General features: G+C 41.3%; 2 protein-coding genes and 1 pseudogene across 4 annotated transcripts in view; 1 reads left to right on the plus strand and 2 right to left on the minus strand.

Annotated features, from left to right (window-relative positions):
• The window catches only part of CRYBG1 (crystallin beta-gamma domain containing 1), a 162,629-nt gene extending 152,411 nt beyond the window's left edge, over positions 1-10,218 (minus strand). The window contains exon 1 of the mRNA XM_036414920.2: positions 9,963-10,218. Coding sequence (XP_036270813.1) covers positions 9,963-10,171 — 209 coding nt within the window. The 5' untranslated portion in view covers positions 10,172-10,218. The remainder of the gene's footprint in view (positions 1-9,962) is intronic.
• Positions 10,219-16,908: 6,690 nt separating this feature from the next.
• On the minus strand, positions 16,909-16,979 carry LOC118706216 (annotated as a pseudogene).
• Positions 16,980-23,692: 6,713 nt separating this feature from the next.
• ATG5 (autophagy related 5) overlaps positions 23,693-26,359 on the plus strand; it is an 89,271-nt gene continuing 86,604 nt past the window's right edge. For 2 of the 3 annotated variants that reach the window (XM_036414138.2, XM_036414137.2), the window contains exon 1: positions 23,693-23,985. The gene's annotated coding sequence lies outside the window, so the exon portion shown is untranslated. The remainder of the gene's footprint in view (positions 23,986-26,359) is intronic. The other variant, XM_036414136.2, reaches the window with a different exon arrangement.

A 26,359-nucleotide genomic window follows, 5' to 3' on the forward strand; every position in this document is an offset into this window, starting at 1 on the left:
TGTTTATTCTTGACAAGTTTATGCTAATTTACAGGAGAGACTGGAGATTATCTAGTGGAATCCTCCTCCTCTATTCCCCCCAGGCCACACCCATTTTCCTCAGAAAACATGCCCAAACCCAACTAACTGGCTGTCACTTTTGCTGTCTGTTGATCAGCTATCGAGTGGCATGAAGATGAAAACTGGCACTCCTCTTAGTGTAACGCCACTGGCTTTGTAAATCTGTGAAATCATAACCAGGCAGAGACAGGCAGCCAGGAACCCAGTAGTGAGCGAGGAAGGTGACACATCTGTCCCTGAAGAGCTTCTCTTGTGGGAAGGAAGCAGGTGATGACGAAGGAGAAGATATCTCCCTGCATCTTCCACAGTTACCACCGACACCCAAGACTGGTTGTCTCCTTATGAGCATAAAAAAAGAGCTTTCAATAAGAGTGAAATACAGGGAAGGGTACACTTCAGTGCCGACAATGCACTACCTACTAAGACGTTTAGGTCAACATACTTGAAACTTCTCACAGGGTGAGATTAATAGAATCACAAAATACCAATTGGTAAAAGTCAGAATTTGGAACAAATGCCAGGCATTCATTTGTACTTTGCTTTTTTTCTTTGGGGGAAAAAAGCGCCAAAATCTGGTTTTAGACTAGCTTGTTTAAACATGTTTACCAACTCATCTGGGGAATACCAAGGGCTTGTTTCCATCCCAAGCATGTTCCAAGGTAGGATTTTTGATCAATATTTGAGTGTACCCCAGACAAAATAGTTTGGGCTACACTAAACAATTGTTCTAGATAATAAAAGAGAATCGTTTTATAATCCCACCTTGGAGCAACTATATCTTCTTGTTTTGCAGATAATAGCAATGTAGTTCATGGGAGCTAACCAGCAGAGAGGCAAGCCAATAATTGCAAGGCAGTAGAGCCAAGAATGGCTGGCAAGGCCTGGGGGAGCCTCCACTGCACAGGCTTGAAAAGGGCCAGCTCTGAGGTTTGCACATGGCACTCATGATAAAGGAGACACTGTATTTCAGCGAGAATGTCAACAGTTTGCTTGGACCGTCATATCTTTTTCAAACAGCAGATGTAAAAACACCAAGCTGTGCTTTCATAGGATATTTATGAACCCATCAGTATGATCAAAACATTTAAATAATAGATAAAATATATTACATGTCACAGCATTACTTCAAATGCCATAAAGGGGATTTTTACATGGGTACAATGTGGATAGACTCTATAATCATAAATGATATTTTGTTATAAAATAGGGCATGTGCAAGTTTAAAATTTTTTTGAAAACATGCATTATGTTATTCTAAAGGGTTTTTTTAGTTAACAGGTGATGTACTAATTAAGCAGAAACTCTGAAAGTATCCCATATGTTGTAACCAGACTACGGTGAATGCACCGGTTGAATAACTAGAAACTCAATTGATGGACCAGACAGCCTCATAGTTGTTGGTTTGTGAAACTAGAGGAAGATTTCTAGGTGAGTAGTCACCAGGAAGTTAAATGAGTCAGTTAGGCTCCCTTAAAGGTGGGTAGAGGTGAGGAATAGAGAGGTACAGTCTATAAATCCAAGAGAACAACAAAACAAAACAAAACAAAAAAATCAGCTGACTGGAATCCAGAAAACCTGAGTTTTGGTCCTGCTTCCTCCACCTGCCTTCTTTGAACTTCAGTTTCCTTATCTATACAATGTGGGTGTGGGCTTACCGCACACAGCCATTCTGAACCTCAGGTGAGGTAAAATATCAGCCATGGTTTATAATCCTTGAAGTGTAAGGGCAACTTAAGGTGAAATGTGTATTTGTTGCCAGGGAATTGTTGATGGTAAATCGGGAAGGAAAACCAAACGATTCGAGCAACAGGACTTCTAGAGACTTAAAGTTAGGGCTGCTCCTAGTCTGAGTAGAAATTATAATTTCCCCTCCCCCCCAGAAGCTATAAATTTTGAGGGCCACCTATCTGGCTACTTATCCTGACTGTGCATTCTGCTGGCTGTGCCAAGGCCAAGGGAGAGGAAAGGAGGTGGACAAACAAGCCAACCTCTGGATACGCTGCTTCCTGGCAAAGCTGGAGCAGAAGCCTGCATTCGGCATCTAGACACAGCACTTTCGTATGTCATGTACACTTGAGAATTTCTGCTTTAAAACTGTCTTCCAAGATTTGATGGTATTTATTCTTCTATGAATTTACATATTTTCTCTTTACTACTTAACATGGAAATTGTCCAGCACCAAAAATTAACTTGGCTTTCTACATATATCATAATTTCTGCTTGTCAACTCTAGAGCCTAACTATACTTAATGTGGATAGGAAAAAAAAAAAAAAAGGCAGATTAACCACAGTGATGTCAATTTGTAGTGATTAACCACAGGACTCAAGACCACCAGGTGGGGAATCCCAGCCCCAACCTCTATGATGGTCAAATTACCATACGTCTCTGAGATTCATTTTCCTTAACATTGGGATAACAATAGTACTTATCTCTCAGAGATGTTATAAAACTGTAGTGAGTTAATTTTATAAAGCATTTAACATACACAGTATCTGATACACACAGTATATGTTAAGTAAACTGCATCTTTCAATGAAATCTTGATGGAAAACAATATTTTTGTAGACATGGTCTAAAGTTCTCAATATAAACCAAATGTGTCCTCTCTTTTTTTTTCTTTTTTTAATATCTTTTATTGATTTTTTACAGAGAGGAAGGGAGAGGGATAGAGTTAGAAACATTGATGAGAGAGACACCGATCAGTGCCTCCTGCACACCTCCCTCTGGAGATGTGCCCACAACCAAGATACATGCCCTTGACTGTAATCGAACCTGCGACCTTTCAGTTCGCAGGCCAACACTCTATCCACTGAACCAAACCCGTCAGGGTTGTCCTTTCTTTTCTTATCTTATTCATAGAGCATATTATTTTGACCTTTGATTCCAGACTACAAGGTAAGTACTGTCCAGCTAGAAAATTCAAAAAAATATTGGAGCTTATTGCTTATTGACTATTGCTTATTGACTATTTAGAAGAAGAAAAAAAGAGGTAAATTTTGCATAGTGTCTTTATGTAACTGTTTGTCAATTCTCTTATTTGAGCTGTTGAGATGACCTTCAGGATGCCATAACCTCAATTTCTAATAAACGAGACTCAGCTAGTGTCACTGGCTTGAAATGGCACACAGCAAGGATAACGACAGCAGCCAACTCTGCACCACAGAATATTATGCCAAGCCCAACAACAACTTACTTTTGCTCATTTAATTGCCATCTATGGAAAGGTGAAAAACAAAAGGCAGTTGTTAATTCTGTTTCCCTTTTCTGTGTTAGCTACAGGTTCAATCTGGACTCACTTTGTGTACAGCATGTTGGTGAGAGTAGCTGGGGACATTGCAAGTGAACTTTGAGTTCTCTGCCTCACATATATGTCCCTGGGATCTCCTGACACTTTGTAAAAAATGGCCCCTTGTTAGGAAGGGTCTATTGCCTCACTTCACTGAACAGGTCAATCTAGGAGATACACAGGGCTGCAAAGACAGCACTAAGCAAGAGTTCATTCTCAAGAATGGAGACTTCTCATAAATGTGAATCCACAGAAGTAGCTATAAATGAGATAATGAGACTCATAAAGGGAGTTCTAAATGAGCTAATGAGACTAATAAACTGGCCTTTCTGGCCAAACTCCCCACAAGTATCAGACATTCATGCATACTTTATCTGGAAAACTCACTTCAGGACAGAATGTTGAATTCACATTTCAATCCTCTCCAGGGTAAAAGCCCACAATTCATTTTTCTAAAGTGAATACGTGGAAAGACACCTGTTGGGTGTGCCATGCGATTTGATAAAAAACTAAACATAGGTTATTTTAAAAGAAAAACACCTTGCTTTGAGAACATAGGCAATGCTGGACTCTCCCTGATAGACTCCCAAACCATTCTGACACAGATTGAGTAGATGCCGAGTTAGTCATGTACCAAAATAAGGACTTCTCTGCCTCACTTACATGGATCATTAAACCTGTCAAGAATCACTTTTTCAGTCCATAATTTTAGAGTGTCAACATGATGTTTGCTTATCATTTCAGCCAAGATTTTCAAACCAGTGTGTTACATTCCAAGCACAGTCTTTACTTCTAGGTGCCAAAATATGACAAAAGGATTGAAATAATATAATATCAGGCTTTAGATATTTTAAGGAACTGAAGAAAATTGCCAAAACCGGTTTGGCTCAGTGGTAGAGCGTCGGTCTGTGGACTGAAAGGTCCCAGGTTCGATTCCGGTCAAGGGCATGTACATTGGTTGTCGGCACATCCCCAGTAGGGGGTGTGCAAGAGGCAGCTGGTTGATGTTTCTCTCTCATCGACGTTTTTAGCTCTCTATCTCTCTCCCTTCTTCTCTGTAAAAAATCAATAAAATATATTTTAAAAAAAAAAAAAGAACTGAAGAAAATAATCCTGAGTAAATGATTCTTTATTTGTTTTAAATAGCACTGTGAAAATACAAGTTTCCATAATTTTCCTTTTGGTCCATCTTAAACTGGATATAGTGTAAGATTATCATAACCTCAAGAAAACCTGGAGCCTTTGATGATCTCCACATCAGAAAATAAAAATTCTCCTTAATAATTCTATATTAGTAAGCTTCTTAAGGAAAGGAAAAAAAATTGTTTGCTTCTTCAGGATAATCCTTCTGAGCTCAGAGTACTAGTATATGGTTACATCCTTTATTTCTGCACTTAATACATCATATGCTACTTTAGTCACTTCCCTCCATATGCCCTATCCTCTACTGGACTGCAAGTTTCCTAAGGATTATCTCTTATTTCCTTGTTCTATTTCCCAGTGCCTGATACAGAATACGTGCTCAGTAAGTGCTTGTTAAACATAACAAACTTTATATTTTTAAAAATTCGACTGATACCTTTAAAAATTTTGATTGATGCCTTCACTGGTATGGCTTAGTTGATTGGAGCATCATCCCATACATAAGAAGGTAGCAGGTTCAATTCCCGGTCAGAGCAAATACCCAGGTTGCAGGTTCGATCCCCACAGGGAGGACACTGATAGATGTTTCTCCCTCCTCTCTCTCTCTCTCTCTCTCTCTTCTCTCTCTCTCTCTCTCTCTCTCTCTCTCTCTCTCTCTCTCTCTCTCTCTTCCTCTGTCTCTAAAATAAATTAAAAGTGATTTAAAATTGTTGTAATTGATAATCATTTCAATAAGATACCAAAAAACAAAAAATCTGTACCATAGAATGATCTATCATTAATCCTAGAAAAGCATTTCTATGGGTCAAATTGCATTGTGTTTCATGAGCAGGATTTTCAAATCTTCTAAATAATAAGTATAGCTTGAAATGGAGGTTAAGCAGTTCTTTGATAAAGTACTTCAAATTAGGCATACATGCACACTTCAAAAAATCTTCTTACCAGGCACAATTTTTTAAAATTAAATAATCTTTTTTTTTCTATATTGATATTCCTGAAACACAAATGATCCCTTAGGTATAGTCAAATTTTAAGACAGATATGTGCTTGTTTTGTTTTAAAATATGTTTTTGTTGATTTCAGAGTGAGGAAAGGAGAAAGAGAGAGAAACATAAATGGTGAGAGAGAGAATCATTAATTGGTTGCCTCCTGCATACCCTCCCACTGGAAATCGAGTCTACAACCTGGGCATGAGCCCTGACCGGAAATCAAACCATGACCTCCTGGTTCATGGGTCAATGCTCAACCACTGAGCAATACCAACAAAAAAGATTTATAATTAAAAGGTAAAAAGGAAACCTTAGCCCAGAAGTTCTACAAAAAAATACCCAAAAGCATTTACATCACTTGTATATGGACTACAGGGATTATGACCAGAAGTATAGAGGGTGGATAAAGTGGTATAATGACAGAGATAAGTGGCAAAGAATTATCCTATTCTAAACTTAGATTCCAAAATCATTTCAGGAGAAACTTCTCTTGCATCAAGTATAAAGTTTCTCTGAATGCATAAAGGGCATCTTTTATAGACTAACATGGACATCAAAGGTGGTTCAAGGCTGGACAGACCTGAGTACAACTTTTTCTGGGCTCTGAAGTTTTTTAACTCCATTTGCAAAGTAAAAATGCATTTATTAATGCTACTGCCAATACTATGACAACAATGACAATTACAACCACTATCACTTCTGCTCCTACCTACTTCGGCTGGACCCTATGCCAGGTGTTTTACACATATAATATCAAATCTTCATAGAGCCCCATAAAAAAAAAATTGCAGTTATTTCCATTATACAGGTGAGAAAGCAAAGTTAAGACTGAGGCTTAAACAAAATTTATCCAAATGAGAGGCAGATTTCAAACTGAGTGTCCAATACCATGGTCTATCCTTGCTTTTTATTGGATCACCAGGCCCACCAACTACTTGAGTTTGGCTCTCCTGTAGGAAGCATTAATGCTTGCTTCTGGGTGTGGGGTTCAATTCAGTTCCAGGGTGATCATTTTTAATGTACTCCATTGACCTCTGGATAGGTCCTCATTTCTAATCAAAACAACATGGAGTGCTTTAATTAATGAAAATATAAAGGAAGTACCATTTCGGTCATATAGCATAAAATAAACACATTAAATTATTGCTCCAAAGGTGGTATAGGCAAGATATTGTACTAACAAGAAAAAAGAGAAACAACTCCCATTGATTGAGTGTTTACAATATGCCAGTCACTGTTTTGAGCACTTGACATACGGCACAAAAAGGTTAATAACTGGCCCAGGATGACATGGCTAAGTATCATAGTAAGAAGGAGAACAGGAACTTAAAACCAAAGAACTAATGCTCTGAATAAATTGTTTACAAAACAGAGTATAATTAGAAGCCCAATAAATGGCAGTGCCGCTGATGGCTGCAAAGAAAGACTGGCCATAGCCCACTGTGCCCTCTCCACACACAACATTGGGCCCTGTGATGGCAAGAGACCAATGGACTAGACGAGAGATGAGGCTGATCCAGGAGGGCAATGGCTCTCTTTCTATGAAAATATTAACATGTTCGCCAAAACCACGCTGAAGAAAACCTTTAGGGGTGAATTTTAGGAAGAGAGGCAGTCATGTTCAAATTACTTTATGTAAAGAAAGAATACAACCATCACTGATCTTTAGAACATCCACACTACAAGCCACAAATATTTGCAGACTACTGAAATCTAACATCAATAAACTTTGAACCACCATTGGAGTGTTAAGCTCTTCTAGGAAGAAAAGCATTTCCCCTCATCTAACCCTGTTCTTTCCATTTCTTCCATTAGATCTTTGTATCTATAATGATAATGATGATGATGGTTTTACATTTACTGAGTTTCTATTTTGTGCCCAGAAGTGTGATAAAAGTTTTACATTTAATAACGTAAATACTCATTTGATATTCACAAAAGACTTACAGAGTCATCATTACTATTTTCTATAATGAAGAAACCAAGACCCAGGAAGGAAACTCACCCAAGGTCACAAAGACCTGTCATTTTTGTTCGATCTAAAAGCCCATAATATTAATTGTATATGTGTGGCCACCTGACTGTTCCCTCCTTGTGCAGAAACAAAGGCTACAGGACACTCTGCACCTTCTAGCCATGTTCCATCACCTCCAAGTCCTGGGCAGAAATGAATGGAGCCACACTGGCCAAAGATTGAGCAGAAATCTCAGTGCACTCTGACCACCTCTTCAGACTAGAAACAGCTACACTCCCTCATAAAGATGACCTAACAAGAAAAATATCCCCAAGACAGACCAGTATGTTTAGTTTTCAGAACATTCGTTGCTACAAAGTTCATCATAGTTCTGATGGAAGGAACAGAGTGCTTCAAGATAGAACTAAAACACAAGAGGCTCAAGGAAAGAAGCAAATGCTCCTAATTCAAGTTTTAGTTTAAAACATGTTTGCAGTTGAACCTGGAAGGTGTGACTCAGTGGCTGAGCATTGGCCCATGAGCCAGAAAGTCATGGTTCAGTTCCTGGTCAGGGTACATGTGGGGTTGTGGACTCAGTCCCCAGTAGAGAGCATGCAGGAGGCAGTCAATTGATGTTTGTCTCTATACCTCTCCCTTCCTCTCTCTAAAAATCAATAAAAGTATTTTAAAAATAAAATAAAATGTATTATCCTTTGAATTAATTGTCCATAGCTGTGACTATTGCATTTTGATAGTCAGAAATGATGGGACTAGGTCAGATAAGAACAACCACTATGGAAATGTTTAAAATACTCACTGAGGTAGTAGGGAAAAGACTTTAAAGTTGAGTACATCATTATTAAGTAAAATAGTTTATTAGACATTTCAATTCATAAATAAGCACAGTAAACCTTTGAATAGATAAACATATCTTCTATTACAACCAATTACTATGATGGATGATAAAATATGAGAAAAAATAAAATGTCTTTTAACACTCTTCTCTCTACCCCTCCTCCCCTCCCTTCCACTCTCCCCCCCCCCCTTCCCACACACACACATACTCAGACCTCCGGAAACCACTGTGCTTTCTCAGGAAATATTATGCTCTTCCCAGCGTTGGTGATGCTCATAGTGCAACCTCTGCCTCCAACTCCCTCTTCCCATCAGCCACCCTCCTCCAGGAAGTCTCCATGGATTCCTTCCTCTGTGCAAACATCGGTCAAAGCATTTATACCATGGTTTAATTTTTGGTCACAAGAGACCAAAAATTCTTTGATGACAGAGACTGCTCTCATTGTTTTTTATATCCCAGCACTTAGTTAAGACTCTCAATAAAATGTATACTAAATGAATGAAAATATATTGCAAAATTAAGAGCTTTTTAGAAACAAAAGGGAAAAATGTCTGAAATGCAAATCTTGCACAGTTTTATTCTGGTCCTCATTGTTCATAAGCATGTGTTTTAAAAACACACACACAGAAGGACGTACTAGTACTTAACTGTCCTTCACTAAAAACATTTTATAACTCCAAACCACATGGATATACTGTTACTTTAAACTGAGTTATTGTCCAACAACTGTATGAATTCAGACAGTATAACTGAATAATTATACATACAGAATAAAGCCACCACAAAATTATGGTACAAATTTATAAAGCGCAATGACAGTTACACTTCCAATAGGTGCTGCGTAGTTCTGACAATGACTCCCATAAGAACAAGCCATTTACCCTTCGGTCTCAGGTTCTCTACCCATAAAATGGGGGGTACCCATCCTTGCCACTTCTCCATTCAGGTCTTGTAAGGACGATGGAGATGCATTGTAAGAGTGGGCATCTTCACCAGGAAGGCACCATTATCAAACGTGTTATGTGACTCCAAGGTAGAGTTCCCACCATCCTTCTTTATGGCAATCACCCTCCACTGTTCTGTGCCCTCGCCAGCAGGGTGATAGTGTAGACCAGTGGTCGGCAAACTCATTAGTCAACGGAGCCAACTATCAACAGTACAATGATTGAAATTTCTATTTGAGAACCAAATTTTTTAAACTTAAACCATATAGGTAGGTACATTGTTAGTAACTTAATAAGGGTACACCTTCAATCGCACTGTATGTGTGCGCCCGCACGTGGTATTTTGTGGAAGAGCCACACACTCAAGGGGCCAAAGAGCCGCATGTGGCTCACGAGCCGTGGTTTGCCGACCATTGGTGCAGACCCTTGCATGCATTTGTTGACAACCAGAATAAGGTCTAGGTCGGTGAGAAACAAGTTTCCCTCGCTGGTGCTCGGTCTGGATCAGAAACCGGAGGGGCTTAATCCCCCGCAGAGGCCACGACTGCGCCCCTCTGGACCCCGTTATACCCGCGCCCGGTGAACCGGGTCCCGGGCCTTTGCCCCCCTCCGTGCGAGGGGGGTCCGGCGAATTCAAGGGTCTGGGTAGCCAGAGGAGATGGGGGAGAGAAAAGGGAGGAAGAGGGAGAAAGAGGAGGGAAGACCGGAGGGCTGGGGCGCACAGCTTACCTGGCCTCGCCGAGGGGCGCCGGGGGCGGGTGCGGGACAAACACCCCACAATCCGACGGCGGGTGCGGGACGAACACCCCGCAGTCGGACGGCGGAGGCTGCTGCTTCTTCTTGGAGCGCCAGAGGTGGAAAGGGGTGTGCTTCTTGGAGGAGGTCCTGGGCGGGGGGCTCTCCCCGGGGTCGCCCGGAGGCGGCTGCGACAGTGGCATCTTCTCGTCCGCCTCCTCCGCCCGCCGCTCCGCCGCTGCTGCTCCGTCCGCCGCCCGGCTTTTGTGGAAGAACATACCTGGGTCCGGCTCGCCCGCCTTTCACAGGTCGGTCCCCGCCCCCTCGGCAGGGAGTGAGGACGAGGACGGAGCCGAGACTGCACCGCTGCCTGAGACCTCGGAGCGGAGAGGACGGCCGGGCCGCGGCACAGCGCCCCCGCGTGGCGAGGGCGGCACCGCGCGGCCGCCCAGGTGAGGCGCGCGCCTGGAGCCGCAGGTAAGGTTGACCCCCGCCTCCCGGCGCGCGGCAGCTGCGGGGCAGCGACACCTACTGGAATTCTTGGGAACTGCGTCTCCTGACACTGCACGGTTTGGGAACTAGAGGGCGGCTGTTATCTCTGGTGCATGTGCCAGCTGCCGCAGGCGGAGATGTTGGCCGCTAGCGACCTGTGCCAGGCTGGCGGGATAAGTGGCTTGGCCATGAGTCCCGCCTGCAGAAGGATGGGAGAGGCGCATCCCGTGGCCGGGCCACCCCGCAATTATGACTAGTCCACTCTGGCCTTTGGGTGGCTTGGGCAATAATATCATGCTGGGTGGCTTCCGTTTCTGTTTGTAAACATGAGTGCCAACTTCTCATCTCTCCCTTTAAGAATCTAAATAATTAATTTGTACTTACATCTCATAAAGCACAAAGGATTAAAAAAACACAAAAGGTGATTAGGCATATTCCCCAGTTCCCAAAGAACTTAATAGGTCCCTCGCAGTGAATTAAATGCCAGTCCCATTAGGTTCTCATCATCTGCTTTACGGTTAATGATTTTCTTTATTAACTTCACAATTGTGATTACATAGCAAAGGCAACTAATATTTAAGCAAAGGTAGTACATGAGCAACTATTTGGGGCATTATTAGAGTATAAAGAGCTCAAGAACTGAGCAATGCTTAAAAATCCAACGCAGCACAAAGTCCCTCCTCTGCCGTAATACCTTCTTTATCTTGGAAGACCCAGCTCATTCATTCATTTTTATTTAATTATTTTTATATTTACATTTTCACCAAGGTATAACCTACCTACAGTTTAAAAATGTGTAGATCATAAGTATATAACTCAAATTTTTACAGATTTATGTGGTTGGGAATATAAAATGGTTTAATGAAGAACAGTTGACATGTCCCAGGAAATCCTCTGTATGTGGCTTTTAAATATACCATTATAAAAATAAAGGTTATTTCCAAACTTTAGAAGTTTCTCTCCAGCCCTGATTCAGTGCCTTCCCCCTGCTCCTTCTGTAAAAGTTAACCACTATTTCAACCTCTATTACCAGTAACTAATTTTGCCTCTTTTGGTAGTTCATCACAATATGTGTAATCACAATATGTAATTTTTTTGTGTTTGGTCTCTCTTGCTCAATATTAGTATATGATAATCATCCATTTTGTTATATGTAGTAGTTTTTCATTTTTAAGAAAAATTATTGTGTACTATTTCATGATATGAATATACCACAATTCTTCTATCCCTTCTACTGTGGATGGACATTTAGTTGTTTCCAGTTTGGGTTATTATAAATAAAGTTGATATGATGAACCTTCTTAGACATAAACATTCATTTCTTTTGGGTACATACCCAGGCATTCAGTCTCAGAGTAGAATGTGCATTTGTTCAGCTTTAGTAAATTTTGCCAAATAATTTTCTAAAATGGTCGCACCAATTTATACTCCTTTCAACAATGTTTGAAATTTCCAGTTTTTCTACATCTTCATCAACCTCTGATGTTATCAATCCTTTTTATTTTTATCTTTCTGAGAGGAGTCTCAAAAATATTTATTTTTAAAAAGCCAAAAAGAGAAAAAAAGAAAAACACACACATAAAAACAAAAAGAAACCCCCAAATAAAATTTAAAATACAAGAAAGGCCGAAACTGGTTTGGCTCAGTGGATAGAGCGTCGGCCTGCGGATGAAGGGTCCCAGGTTCGATTCCAGTCAAGGGCATGTACCTTGGTTGCGGGCACATCCCCGGTAGGGGGTGTGCAGAAGGCAGCTGGTCAATGTTTCTCCCTCATCGATGTTTCTAACTTTCTATCCCTCTCCCTTCATCTCTGTAAAAAATCAATAAAATGTATTTTTTTAAAAAAGAAAGAAATATTTTTTTAAATATATTTTATTGATTTTTCTTACAGAGAGGAAGGGAGAGGGATAGAGAGCTAGAAACGTCGATGAGAGAGAAACATCGACCAGCTGCCTCTTGCACACCCCCTACCGGAGATGTGCCTGCAACCAATGTACATGCCCTTGACCGGAATCGAACCTAGGACCTTTCAGTCTGCAGGCCGATGCTCTACCACTGAGCCAAACCGGTTTCGGCAAGAAATATTTTTTGAGTCCTAATTATTTGCCAGGCCCTGACTTGGGGGAGGAGGATGACTAACAGATACATAGGTGATATATGAAAATTGGTAGAGGTATGTATTATACAAGGCATTATGAGAGTTTGGAAATGTTACTAACAGAGTCTGGAAGTTTGGGAAAGAGAAACAGGAGTAGTCAATAAGGATTTGTTATAAAACTGGCCTTAAAGTGTAGTGTACCCCCCGCCCCCACATCCTGCATGGGGTTCAGGATCAGAGTTTGGGTTCTAGAGGAGGCCGCACACAAATGAAAAAGATTAGAAAATATTAATTTGGGGCTTGGGGGCCAGGCGGGAGCCCAGATCAAGAGGAAGGACTCCACTTTGCTCTGGCCTTTTGATTCCTTTTATTCAGGTTCCAGATCCACCCATAGCTCTTAGGCTGGCAATTCCAGTAATAGCCAATGAGCAAGGATTTACATAAAACTAAAAGTTGCTTCAGCTCCCTTTGTCTCAACTACACAGTGGGTGCTTGGCTCTGATTCTTGCCCAACCTTCAAGGTTAACCAGCCTTCCAGGTGCCTTGTCCACACCTCTTTGCTAGTGAGGACATTGGGCAGCTTCCAACATTAAAGGGCAAAGGACACTGCAAGAAAAGGGGAAGAGAGAAGGAAAAGAGAAGCAAAGGAAGAAGAGGGCAAAGGCAAAAAGGAAATCTTATACTCACTTGCTCAAATATTTACAAGTTCAGTAATTCGGTCTTTCATTCCTGTCTCTTCCAAGTAGAATTCTTCATGGCACCCCTCCTTGTGTCACCAGCAAATCTGGTATATATTTCAGTTATCACACTATTTACATTGTGCGGGCCTCATTTATTTACATATATGTGTCTCCTATTAGCCTGAGAAAAACTTAAGGATATTTCTCTCTCTCTCTCTCTCTCTCTCTCTCTCTCTCTCTCTCTCTCTCTCTCTCTCTTTCTCTTTCCCTCTCCCTCTTTTTTTTTTTTTTTTTTTTTTTTTTTTTACTTTCAGAACATGAATGTCCATTAAATGAAATAATCCAAATGTACTGGTATACTAACTTATTTGAATACCTAGAATGTCTCAGGCACAGATCTTTTATACTGTACACTTTGTAAGAGCAAATATCACATGCCTTTTTCATGATTATATCCTCAATGATTACCACAGTGCCTAGCACAGAGAAGACACTCAATATATATTTATATGAATTATGTATAAATGTCTAAGAAATCAGAACTATGCATAAAAGAGAAGATACAGTTCTTGTGATCAACCTAGTGAGGAACACAAACATGCAAATGTAATAGAACTTGGTACAATAAAATACAGCTTGTGTGATAAAAGTTGTAAGTATTCAAATCAAAATGTTTCACTTTTTTTCAGTCATTGCAAAAATAGATCTACTCAGGCTTGTTTAAGCAATAAATTAATTTATCACAGCATATTAGGTGTCCCAAGAACCAGAGAGCACAAATAAGTCCAGCCATCCCAGAGAGCTGATCTAGCAAACACCACTGTCACCACCTCTCAGCACTAAATAAAGTTGATATGATGAATCTGTTATGCCCAGATTTCGCGATCCCCAAAGACCACCAGGGAGCCGACTCTGATGCAAAAGCAAAAGAGTCTTTTTTATTTCAGGCTAGCCAGGCTCACCCCCTACGCAGCAGCACGGTGGAAGAAGGGGACCGGTTTCTCTAATAATGGATTTATAGGGGTGGTGAGGTCACTGCTTTGGCTGACCCTTATTGGTTGGATGAGGGCTAGTGTCCAGTTACATAGTGACATAATTACACAAAATGGAAGAAGTTAACCCTGTCCTGCCCTCTCAAACCTTCTTAGAAATAAAACATTCATTTCTTTTGGGTATATACCCAGGCATTCAGTCTCAGAGTAGAATGTGCATATGTTCAGCTTTAGTAAATTTTGCCAAATAATTTTCCAAAATACTCCTTTCAACAATGTTAGCAATTTCCAGTTTTTCTACATCTTCAGAAGAAAGATCAGGGTCTCTGGACACTTCACACCAGCAGCTACTGCCACCCCAAGAATCAGAGGTCCATTTCAACCACTCTCCACAAATCAGCTACCCACCTCACCCCTTTGACATGCATATTGCTCCCTTCGGAAAGAAAAGTTCCATGCAGGCACTGATTGGGGGAGTCTGGGTCATTTAACAGCTTCCTAGCTGCAAGGGAAATTTACATTTTCTGGGCTCTACCTCAGAGAGATAGAATTCAGGTGGCTAAAAAGTTTGCCAAACATAGCATAGGTGTAGGCAGCCAAAAGCATGAAAGATGGTTACTGCCAAAGGAAAGAACAAAACAAAAGGCTATGAGAACACAGAAATGACTAACTCTTCATGGCTCAGGGAAGTCATCAGCAGGGAGGTGACAGGCTCATGAGCTGTGCTGATGAATAAGAACTTATCAGATGGAAATGAGAGGGCTGGCAATCCAGGAAAGGTAAACAACATGGGCCAGCCTCCCTGAGGTTGGAGAAAAGGGGGATGGGGTGGGGCAGAGTGGCAGGAGATGACTGTTGGTAAAATCAGGTGGGACCAGATTGCTAAGCACTTGGTAAACCATGCTTTTAAGGAACTGGGATTTAGCTTTGTAGGCAATAGGGGAAGGACTCAGCTTACATGACATAAGCAAACTTGAGTTTTATAAAGTGTACCCTGAATGGAATGGAGTCAGGAAAAACTCGTAAGGTGAAACTATTTGAGTAAAGCCAGTAAAGAGGTTGCTACAAAAAGTTAGGTGAGCCGAGACCGGTTTGGCTCAATGGACAGAGCATCGGCTTGGGGACTGAAGGGTCCCGGGTTTGATTCCGGTCAAGGGCATGTACCTTGGTTGCGGGCATATCCCCAGTAGGGGGTGTGCAAGAGGCAGCTGATCAATGACTCTCTCTCATCGATGTTTCTAACTCTCTATCTCTCTCCCTTCCTCTCTGTACAAAATCAATAAAATATATTTGAAAAAAAAAAAAAAGTTAGATGAGCCCTGGCTGGGCAGTTCACTGAGTTAGAACATCATCCTCATACACAAAGGTTGTGGGTTTGATCCTGGTTCAGGGCACATACGGAAATCAATAATACATTAATAGGTGGAACAAGAAATCCACCTATTAATCCACCTGCTTCTCTCTAAAAATCAAGGATTTTCAAGAAAATACTAAAAAAGAAGGAGGAGGAGGAGAAGGAGGAGGAGGAGGAGGAGGAGGAGGAGGAGGAGGAGGAGAAGAAGGAGAAGGAGAAGGAGAAGGAGAAGGAGAAGGAGAAGGAGAAGGAGAAGTCAGGTGAGAGGTGATGGGAACCCACACCAAAGCTTAGCTGGGTGGGGGGACCATCGGGGATGGAGAGGAGTACATGGATACAAAATACATGTAGGAGATGGGATCACCCAGAATTACAGTGAATGAAAGAGAAGCAGTCTAGGATAGCTATGAGATTAGGTGTCCAGCTTGGGTAAATGGGTGGAGGTGAAACCATTAATGGAAAACAGGAGAAAGATCGGGGTCTCTGAGCATGAAAATAAATATGGTTTGAAAATTAATAATATAACTATTGTCATTATTATAGGTATTTTTTTAAATTTTGTTTTATTGATTTTTAGAGGAACAGGGAAAGGGAGAGATATAAACATCAATGATGAGAAAGAATCATTGATTGGTTGCCTCCAGCATGCCCCCTACTGGGGTTTGAGCCTGAAACCTGGGCATGTGACTTGACCAGGAATCAAACTGTGACCTCCTAGTTCATAGATCAATGCTCAACCACTGAGCAACACTGGCCAGGCTCAGATTTCTTTTATACATCATTACTACCGTGTTTCCCCAAAAAATAAGACATCCTCCGAAAATAAGATCTATTTACAGGTTTCCTTCTAAGTGAAATATAAGGCATCCCCAGAAAATAAGCCTCCCCTAGGCTCTGTCTCAGAATGCTATTGCTAAACATGAGAGATTTGGTCCACTGATTCTGAAAGAAATGGAGTCACAAGAAATTCACCAGGAAATTCAGGAATTGGATTGTTTTGATGATGTTTCAGAAGTTGGTGACATGATTGTCATTGAATAAATGAGTAAATTCTTGATACTGTAGGATTCACAGTTTGTCTGGTTTGTGTTGACAACTACCATACTACCGTACCGTATACAGGTAATAAATTTCCTTTATTTTCATTTAACAATAAATGTGTACCGTATTCTTCTTCATGGAAAAATAAGACATCTCCTGAAAATAAGACCTAGGGCATCATTGGGAGCAAAAATTAATATAAGACACTGTCTTATTTTCAGGGAAACAGGGTAGTTGCATTTATTTATTTATTTATTTATTTTATATATATTTTTTTATTTTGGAGGGCTTTACAGTAAAAAAATAAAAAAAGGAAGGCCTATTAGATAAATTCAAAAAGAGCTATAAGCACTTAGCTGCTCTTTAAAAATAAATACATTATTTAAGTTACAGTTGGTATTCAATATTCATTAGTTTCAGGTGTATAGCATTGTGACTAGACATTTATATAACCGACAAAGTTGTCAATTCGTTAAGTCTAGTATCTATCAGGCACCATACATAGTTATTACAGTATTATTGACTATATTTTCTATAATGTACTTTACATCCCCATGACTATTTTGTCAACTACCAAGTTGCTTCATAATCCCTTCATCCTTTTCATCCAGCCCCTCCACCCTCCTCCCATCTGGCAATCGTCAAAATGTTCTCTGCTAGTTGTTCTTGAAGCTAGGTTCCCATGGCACTACATGGGTCTGTGACAGCCTATGAGGGACTGTTGCAGTCATTTCTTACTTATCAGTTCTCTGCCACATTGGAATGTGAGTTCCTTGAGGAAGAAATTGTTTCTGACTAGAGGTCTGGTGCATGAAATTCATGCAGGCGTAGGGTCCCTAGGCCTGACTGGCCATCAGGGCCGATCAGGTTCCCCACCTCTCAGCTTTTCCACCTCCCCTTCCCTCACTCCCTCAGCACCCCACCACTGACACTGATCCCCTGCCATGTTCTATGCCACCCCCCGGTGGTCAGCAGATGTCAGTGAGCAACTGAACTCCCCGTCTCCCGGTCGAACTCCCAAGGGGACAATTTGCCATATTAGCCTTTTATTATATAGGAAGCATCTTAGTATCTTGAGTGCCTTGCATAGCTTTGCACATAAAAGCCTATTAAGTGAATGAGCACATTGCTCTGTGAGAACACTGGGAAAAGGTAGGGGAAGGAGTGGTGGAGAAATGTACTTTACTGTATCTGCCTTACAGGAATACAGAAATGTTATATTATGGTTAGTGGGTGAAAAGACTATCAGAAAACCTGCCTAGAATAAGGCAGTGAATAAAATCAGGGCCATAACTGGTGAATCATAATGTGTGACCGGCAGAATTATGAAAGGTTCCTGTTTAATGTTGCCTTTTATCTTAATGGCAATACAACCCAGATGAACTGTTTTTCTGTGGAGAAGATTAGATCATGGGCCAGAAGCAGTCTTGGAACCTGAGACCTGTGAAGAGCCAAGAGCCCCAAAGGTTACGTATTCAGTCTCTTGATGGCTAGAAACAGAAGCAGTTACCGTGCAGCTAAACTTTCAAGACCTGTTACTAGCATGGGTCCTTTCTAAGATCTCCTAATTTTGTATTTGTAAGTTATTTGTGAGTAGATGTGCTTTCTAAAGAGGTCCTCCCAAATTGTATGCGTCTTGACACTCTGGTTGACACTAGAAAAATGTTCCAGAATTGTGCCCAGGACAGCTGTGTTAGCTGTATAAATAAATTGTGTTATACATGGTGAACTTCCCAATTTCCTGACATATAGTATCTTACATTTTCGGAATAAAATCCACTTGCGACACCCCAGCATGAACATAAGTATTTCACCCATGCTTTTGATTATTTTGTATTCCTTCCCTAAAATATCTATACCTTTCTTTTTTCTCTCAATCTCTTAAAATCATGCCAGTCCTTCAAAGCGTCTTAGAAACACAGTTACAGAGTCTCACTTGTAGTGTTTAGAAAAATATGAAGAATAAAGCATGTCATGTCTGTGGCAGTGATAGCACTAAGGAAGAAAGATATGGGCTCACTGTATCTTCAGATTGGAGGTGAATGCGAAAAGGTACTGATTATAAAATGGGCTTTTCAAAAATTCAACAGTTATTCAACAGATTTTTTATTAGATAAACTAAATACCTTAAGTTTTTTAAAACCCCGTTGTTTTAAACCATTTTGCTTATCTCTAAAATTCAGGGAGCCTTAAGGACCATACCATTCCTGAGATGGCAATTTTGACAATTAATATATGTGGGCAAATTATCCACAGAAAGGTTCCCCAATAGAGTTGTTGATAAAAGTCTGTATTAAATTTCAATTGGTATATTTTAAAGTAAAAAAAGGAGAACTCATCTAAATATTCAGCTGTGTAATTGTATTTTTCATTTAAAAATTTTTAAATTTTATTTAGCCCTAGCCTGTTTGTCTCAGTGGATAGAGCGTCGGCCTGCGGACCAGAGGGTCCCAGATTCAATTATGGTCAAGGGCACATGCCTGGTTGTGGGCTTGATCCCCAGTGGGGGATGTGCAGGAGGCAGCTAATCATTGTTTCTGTCTCATCATTGATGTTTCTCTCTCTCTCTCTCTCCTCTCTCTCTCTCTCTCTCTCTCTCTCCATTCCTTTCTGAAATCAATAAAAACACGTTTCAAAAATAAACATACAAAAAAAAACCCATCTTGCACCTTGAAAAACATAATAGAAACTTAAATGCATGTTATTAGGTGAAAAAAGCCACTCTGCAAAGTAACATAGTTTATGCTTTTAACTATATGATTCTGGAAAAAGCAAAACTATGAAGACATAAAAGTACCAGTGGTTGCCAAGGTGTGGAAGCAGCCGGAGATGAATAGGCAGACCACAGTGGGTTTCCAGGGCAGTGGACCACTATGGACGATTCTGGAATGGTGAATACATGTCATTACCGATTTGGCTAAACTCATGGAATGGGAACTTTAAGGTAGACTATGGACTTTAGGTGATCACGAAGTGTCAGTGTAGGTTCATCGATTGTAACAAATGATATGGTTCAGGATATGGTATGAAAAAGGTTATGTATGTGGAGATAGAGTGTATGGGAACTCTCCACCTTTCTGTCAAATTTTGCTGTAAACCTAAACCTGCTCTGAAAAATAAAGTTAATGAATAAAAAATATATATATTGCCCCTCTCTTAAGTTTAGCATTTAATTACTTAAAAAGTATGAATTTTATTTTTGAAAAAGAATCCATGGACCTGTCTGTTTTGAAACATATAACATATGGTCTATGCATAAAATAGTAACCATTGCTAAACTATGAAATGAAACGCTCTAAAAAAAAAAAGTACTCTTTTAGTCATGACTTCCACTTCTTCTGAACTTTTCTGACATTTTTTCTCCTGATCACTCTTTTTGTCCTGTCTTGCTTTGTTGCTAAATCTCTGTGTAATATTGTTTTCCAGTCTAGGCTGTAAGCAACTCTAAGGCAGAACTGTGACTTTGATTCCTGTATTTGCCCTACAGCTCTGGGGACAGGGCATTTCCAACAGAGGAAGAGGGTAAGCCAGGGCACAGGGTGTGAGTGAGGTCAGACAGAGTCCAGAGAGCCAGACAGGTGATGGGTGATAAAGCTGGTAAATGGGGTTAAGATTAGACCAAGAACTGTAGATTTTTTTTTTTTTTTAATGTAGGCAGTGAGGATTGGTTTTTGTAAAACCAGGGCAGGGGCATAATTAGAATTGTGCTAAAGAAAATTGCTCTGGCAGCAGATTGCAAAATGGGTTGGTGAGAGGGAGAGGAAGCACAGAGTCTAATACAGGACATAAAAACAACAGCTCGCATTTATTGAAAGTGCACTAGGTGCCAAGAACTCTGATAAATGCTTTATGAGCATCATTCCACATAATCTTCACCACAAGTCTATGAAGCAGGTACTATCATTATCCTCATTTTACCTCAAGAAAAACGGTGAGGTGGAGACTTGGAGAACTTACATAACAGCCAGGTTCTTGGGCCAGTGACCTGTTCAATCGCACAGTGCTTGATATAATGCTATGCTGTCGCCATCTTGAAATTCTTTTTCTTAACAAAGGGCCTCATTTTCATTTTGCACTGACCATGACGAATTACGTAGTTAGTCTTGGTTGAATAATTTTGCTTGTGGCCACACAGGTAATGAAAGTCAGATACGAGGTTTAAGAGCCCATGTCTTCAGTTATGCTATGTTGTGCTATCTTATGATTCAAGAGCAGAATGTGAAGGAGAGGAAAATGAATTTGAAAGAGATTTTATCAGTATCGAAAAGATTAGGCCTGGCCAATGTGCTCATAGGTTGATTCTCAACCACTGATTGAGCATCAACCTATGAACCAGGAAGTCGCAGTTCAATTCCTGGTCAGGACACATGCCTGGGTTGCAGGCAGCTGATCAATGAATCTCTCTCATCACTGATGTTTCTGTTTCTCTCTCCCTCTCCCTTCCTCTCTGAAATTAATTTAAAAAGAAAAGGTTTAGAAAGTGGGTGTTGTTTTTTGCTAAATTGAAATAATTTTGTATTGAGAACTTTTTTAGGCTTTCACAAGATCTCTAGAGACGACCAGAGGTTTCCTATTGGGAAACATTGTTACTTCATTGAGGTGCTGTTAACTGGACTTGCTGGGTGGGGAGCATTGAGCTTTATGTCTGGGACATAAAGGTATTATTGCAAGGATTTATTTTAGTTTCAAGAGTCAGGCTGTTAAAGGGTTTGTTTTTTTTTGGTGTTTTTTTTTGTTTTTTTTTTTTACAAAAGACTTCCTTATAACTTTTATACTTCCCAAACTATTTTTCTTTTGTACTCATTGAAAAACAGATTGAAAACTGCCTGGTTTATTTGTCCCAGTATTTTAATAAAATATTTTTATGGAAATACTAGAGGCCTGGTGCATGAAATTCGTGCATAGGTAGGGTCCCTAGGCCAGGCTGGCAATCAGGGCAGATTGAGGCCTTCCAGCTGCCTGCTGGGGCCTTCCTTTGTCCCATGCCACCCTCTTGTGGTCAGCACATGTCATGGCAAGTGATCGAACTCCCAATCTCCTAGTCTAACTTCTGAGAGGAGACTTTGCATATTAGTGTGTGTATATATATTCATATATATATATTCATATGGAAAGAGTCAAATCAGATTTTTAAAAATTTAGAATAATATTAATTTTCTAAATAATTTAATTATTGAAATAAAAAAGTGAAACAAACGCATGGGTTCTGAATATATATATATTTCCAAAGACTATTTGACATATTGCTTGAATACACTCCTATAGAATCCATTTGTGTAGATAGGCAGATAAAAAGTTCTGTCGAACTGTAATCCTATAGTCATATACCAATATTTTCAATAGAAACCCACATTTTATCTGTAACAATGATAGAATTATATATGGTACACTAGAGGCCCAGTGCACAAAATTCGTGCACGGGGGTTAGGGGGTGTCCCTCAGCCCAGCCTGCACCCTCTCCAGCCTGCTGGCTCCCAACTGCTTGATTGCCTGCCTTCCTGATTGTCCCTAACTGCTTTCGCCTGCCAATCTGATCACCCCCTAACCACTCTCCTGCCAGCCTGATTGATGCCTAACTGCTCCCCTGCCAGCTTGTTTGCCCCTAACTGCCCTCCCCTGAAGGCCTGGTTCCCCCTAACTGCCCTCCCCTGAAGGCCTGGTTACCCCTAACTGCTCTCTCCTGCAGGCCTGGTCCCCGCCCCCCAACTTCCCTCCTCTGTCAGCCTGGTCATCCTTAAGTTCCCTCCCCTGCAGGCTTGATCTCCCCAACTGCCCTCCCCTTCAGGCTTGATTGCCAACAACTGCCCTCCTTGCAGGCCTGGTCCCTCCCAACTGTCCTTCCCTACTGGCCAACTTGTGGTAGCCATCTTGTGTCCACATGGGGGTAGCCATCTTGTGTGTTGGAGTGATGGTCAATTTGCATATTACTTTTATTAGATAGGATGACATGGTAGTCATAGGGAATGTATTCTAAATTGTGACCTTAAAATACATATTCAGATTTTCTTTGCTGTTGTTTAAGAGCTATTTTCACTTTACCAAGCATGTAATAAATGACTTCAAGAAATGTTTAAATGACTGAATGACAAAGTGAATAAAAAATCTATCATTAAAGGTAAAAAGGCCATGGCCAAGTAGCTCAGTTGGTCAGAGTATCATCCAATACTTTATGACTTCAGGTTCCATCTTCAATCAGGGCATATACAAGAAGCAACCAGTGAATGCATAAATAAGTGGAACAACAAATTGATGTTTCTCTCTCTTTCTCTCTCTCTCAAAGAACAAAAAACACTTTAAAACATTAAAAAAAAATGCTAGTCATGACTTCCTAACTTGATGTGATGACCCATCACCATTGGGTTATGATTTGCCATTTGACAATTATTGGACTAGTCAACCTCCAAGAAGAGTTAGTCTTTCAAAAAGAATCCTGTGGCTACAGCTAGGTTTTACCTAAAATTTCCAATTATCAGGAACCTATTTTGGGTCTAAGAATAGTATTTACTTAACCATATTTTGGCAAGCTTAATTAAAAGAAAAACGGTAAAGCTTCTGGATAAGTCTAATTCAGACACTCTTTAGGAATAAGTTACCAATTGCTTCTTTTCAGAAACAGGAAGTTATAGATGTATACTTTTGGATGGATGGAATTGAGTATTCACATATTTTAGCCTTGTGTTAAATGCAGTTATTAACCTCTACTGCGGCTCTGACAAAGTTTAGAAGAACAAAGAGAAAATAGATATAAAAACACTTTGAAAACCAGTGTTCTATTAAAATTATCCTGCGAAGGCAGCATGGGGAGGCTGCCAGCAAGCTCCAGGGAGGCAGTGTCTCGTTGTTTCTGAAATTCCCTGCTCTTACAGAATTGTCACGTTAGCCGCCCAAACAGCGATGACTCCGCGAAAGGCGCGGGGCTCCGTTCCAGACGAGAAGCTGTGCACTTGCCAGGGCTTTGACCCCACACGCCTGCGCTCGCTCCGTCTGCGCATGCTCCAGCCCGGCGCCGGCCTCCTCCTCTCGGGGCAGGGCTCAACTCCGAGGGCGGAGTGCGGGCCACGTGGGGTCCCGTGACGTCATCTCCGGGCGCCCCGGGTAACTGGACTCGGGGTGGGCTTCCAGGGGCTGTATTTGCGGGATCGCGGAGGGCGGAAGTGCAGCGGGGGCTCGGCTCCGACCACCTCGCCGGGACTTTCTGCGGCTGCGCGGCCTCTGGGGACTCCGGGCGCGCGCGCCTCTGCGGGACTGGGTGTCCAGTGCCCTGCGCCGCCGCCGCCGGCGGGCCGGAGCCGGAGCCGGAGCCGGAGCCGGTCGTCTTCGCCGGGGCGGAAAGCCGGAGAAGGAGCCGGCGGCGCTTCTGGTAGGGTGTTTGTTAGTGTGTGTATGTGTGTGTGTGTGTGTGTGTGTCAGTGTGTATGTGTCAGTGTGTGTGTGTGTTTGTCAGAGTGTGTGTGTGTGTGTGTCAGTGTGTATGTGTCAGAGTGTGTGTGTGTGTGTGTGTGTGGTGTGTGTGGTGTGTGTGTGTGTCCCGCCCCCCAGAAGGGAGAAATGCCCGGAGGAGGAGGAGGAGGGCTGGGGCGATGCCAGGTGAAGGAGGGGCGAATGGCGGGCCAGCGGGGCACTCCCTCGGACGGCGGCGGCGGGCAAAGGTGGCTGCTCGCTCGCTCGCTCGCTCTCCGGGAATGCGTCTGTCCGTTCTTGGCTAAGCTAGGAAGCCCAGGCTCGAGAGTTTCGTTTAAAACCTGCGTGTTGTCCACACACACACACACACACACACACACCCCCGGTGGGTCAGTTGTTTAAAATCACACATTTCACAGGCAGCTCAATTCTGTCTGAATTCGACCGGCATTTCCTCCGACTTACTTTCCCAACGGCATTCATGCAAGTCTCATGTTAATCATAGTGTGAACAAAAGCTATTTTCTATCGGCAAAGTATTCCCACGAGCTTTAATTCATACTTTGGATTGTTTTCAAGGCATATACCTCAAGAACTTGAGGAACCTGGGGGGAAACTGGGTTGGTTCTAGATTTCTACGGGGCGGGGGAGGGGGAGGGGCACAGCGAGTCTTCCATCAAGAATCAGAATCCAGACACCGTCATACAGCATGGAGCTCTCCAAGACCTTTCAGAATTCACTTGGTGAATCTCAAGTTTTGAGGACCGTGGGTACTTTGATCTGAACTGAATTATATGTGATTTCCGTAGGAGTTGTTGGTTGAATTTTGAATTTGAAAGTAAACATGTTGGGTTGAGTGTAGTAGTTGAGGGGAATTTCAGAATTTTGTACTAGATTTAAACATGTGCTTGGATTCTCAAATATGAGCTGGTTAAAAGTGGAGGGAAGTTAACAGGATAGTATTTTTATATGGATATAAGTTTTTTAGAATAATGTGTGCACTTCAAGTGTAAGTTAGCTTTATCAATTTAACAATTGACTGCCTGTTATGAAACAGGCACTGAGCAAAAAGTAAACAAAACAGTGAACAAGACAATAAAAATCCCTGCTATCTTGAAGTTCACCTTGGTGGGAAGAGGGAAGACAGTATAAAAATTAATTAAAATATATAGCATGTAGTGAAAAGTGCTGGAGAGAGAGAGATAAATAAAGCAGTGAAGGGAAATGCTGGTGGTGTGCATAGGAAATTGCAGTGTGGCCTTAGAAGAGATGATATTCGGGCAGAGACCTGACAAAGAAGGGTGCAGTATGGATGTAGTGGAAAGAGCCATCAGAGAAACCACCAAGTCCCCGAAGCAGCTGGTTTGACTGGGACTGAGTGAGCAAGGGGGAAGAGAAGTAAATAATAAGGTTGGAATGGGGCCAAGTGGCATATGGCCTTGTAGGACTTTGTAAGAACTTTTAGTTTTTACTTTGAATGAGAATAAACTGAACTGACTTGTGTTTAAAAGGATCTTTCTGATTGCTATGTTGTCTGCTTACAGCAAGGGCAGAAATGAGACCTGTTGGCTGGTGCATTTTCGTAGGTGAAAGGTCACGGTGACTTGGATGGGTGGTAATAGTGGAGGTGGTGACAAATGGCAGATTTTTTTACTTGTGTCTGAGCTAGAGTCTTCAGATGTGAAGAGAAGTCAAGGATGTCTCCAAAGTTTAGAGCCTGATCACGAAAGAATAGAACAATTAACACTTAGTAATTTTGGAAGACCACAGAGTAATAGGGAGAGCGGGGAGGAAGATCTGAAATCACTGTTTTGCAACATGTTAAATTTTCAAATGAAATGTCAGTACACAGTAGAATATATGAAACTGGAGTTCAGAATATAAATGTGGGAATTGTTACAGTATAAGTGATATTTAAAGCCATGAGAATCCTCCAAAGGCATGGTTCAAGGACTGAGCTCTGGAGCTTTCAACTTAGTAAAAGTAGGTGAGATTCTTCTAACTCCCCCAAGGTACGGTGGGGCTACTCATTAAAATCCTTGTTGAGAACCCTTGATCTTGAGAGAAGGGTGGGGGCAAGGAGAGGATGTGTGGGTGGGAGGTTATGAACCAAAGACCTTGTATGCATATATACATAATCCTTGGACACAGATAATAAGGTATTGAAGACCTGGGGGGCAAGGGGGCTGGGGCAGGTTGGAGAGGAGTCAATGGGAGAAAAAAGAGGGACATTTATAATACTTTAAACAATAAATAATAATAATAATAATAATAATAATAATAATAATAAAAGAACCCCTGGTCTTTAGATACAAGATAGAAGAAAGTAGAAAC

This window comes from Pipistrellus kuhlii, unplaced genomic scaffold, assembly GCF_014108245.1.
Source record: "Pipistrellus kuhlii isolate mPipKuh1 unplaced genomic scaffold, mPipKuh1.p scaffold_m20_p_5, whole genome shotgun sequence".
Taxonomy (NCBI): Eukaryota; Metazoa; Chordata; class Mammalia; order Chiroptera; family Vespertilionidae; genus Pipistrellus; species Pipistrellus kuhlii.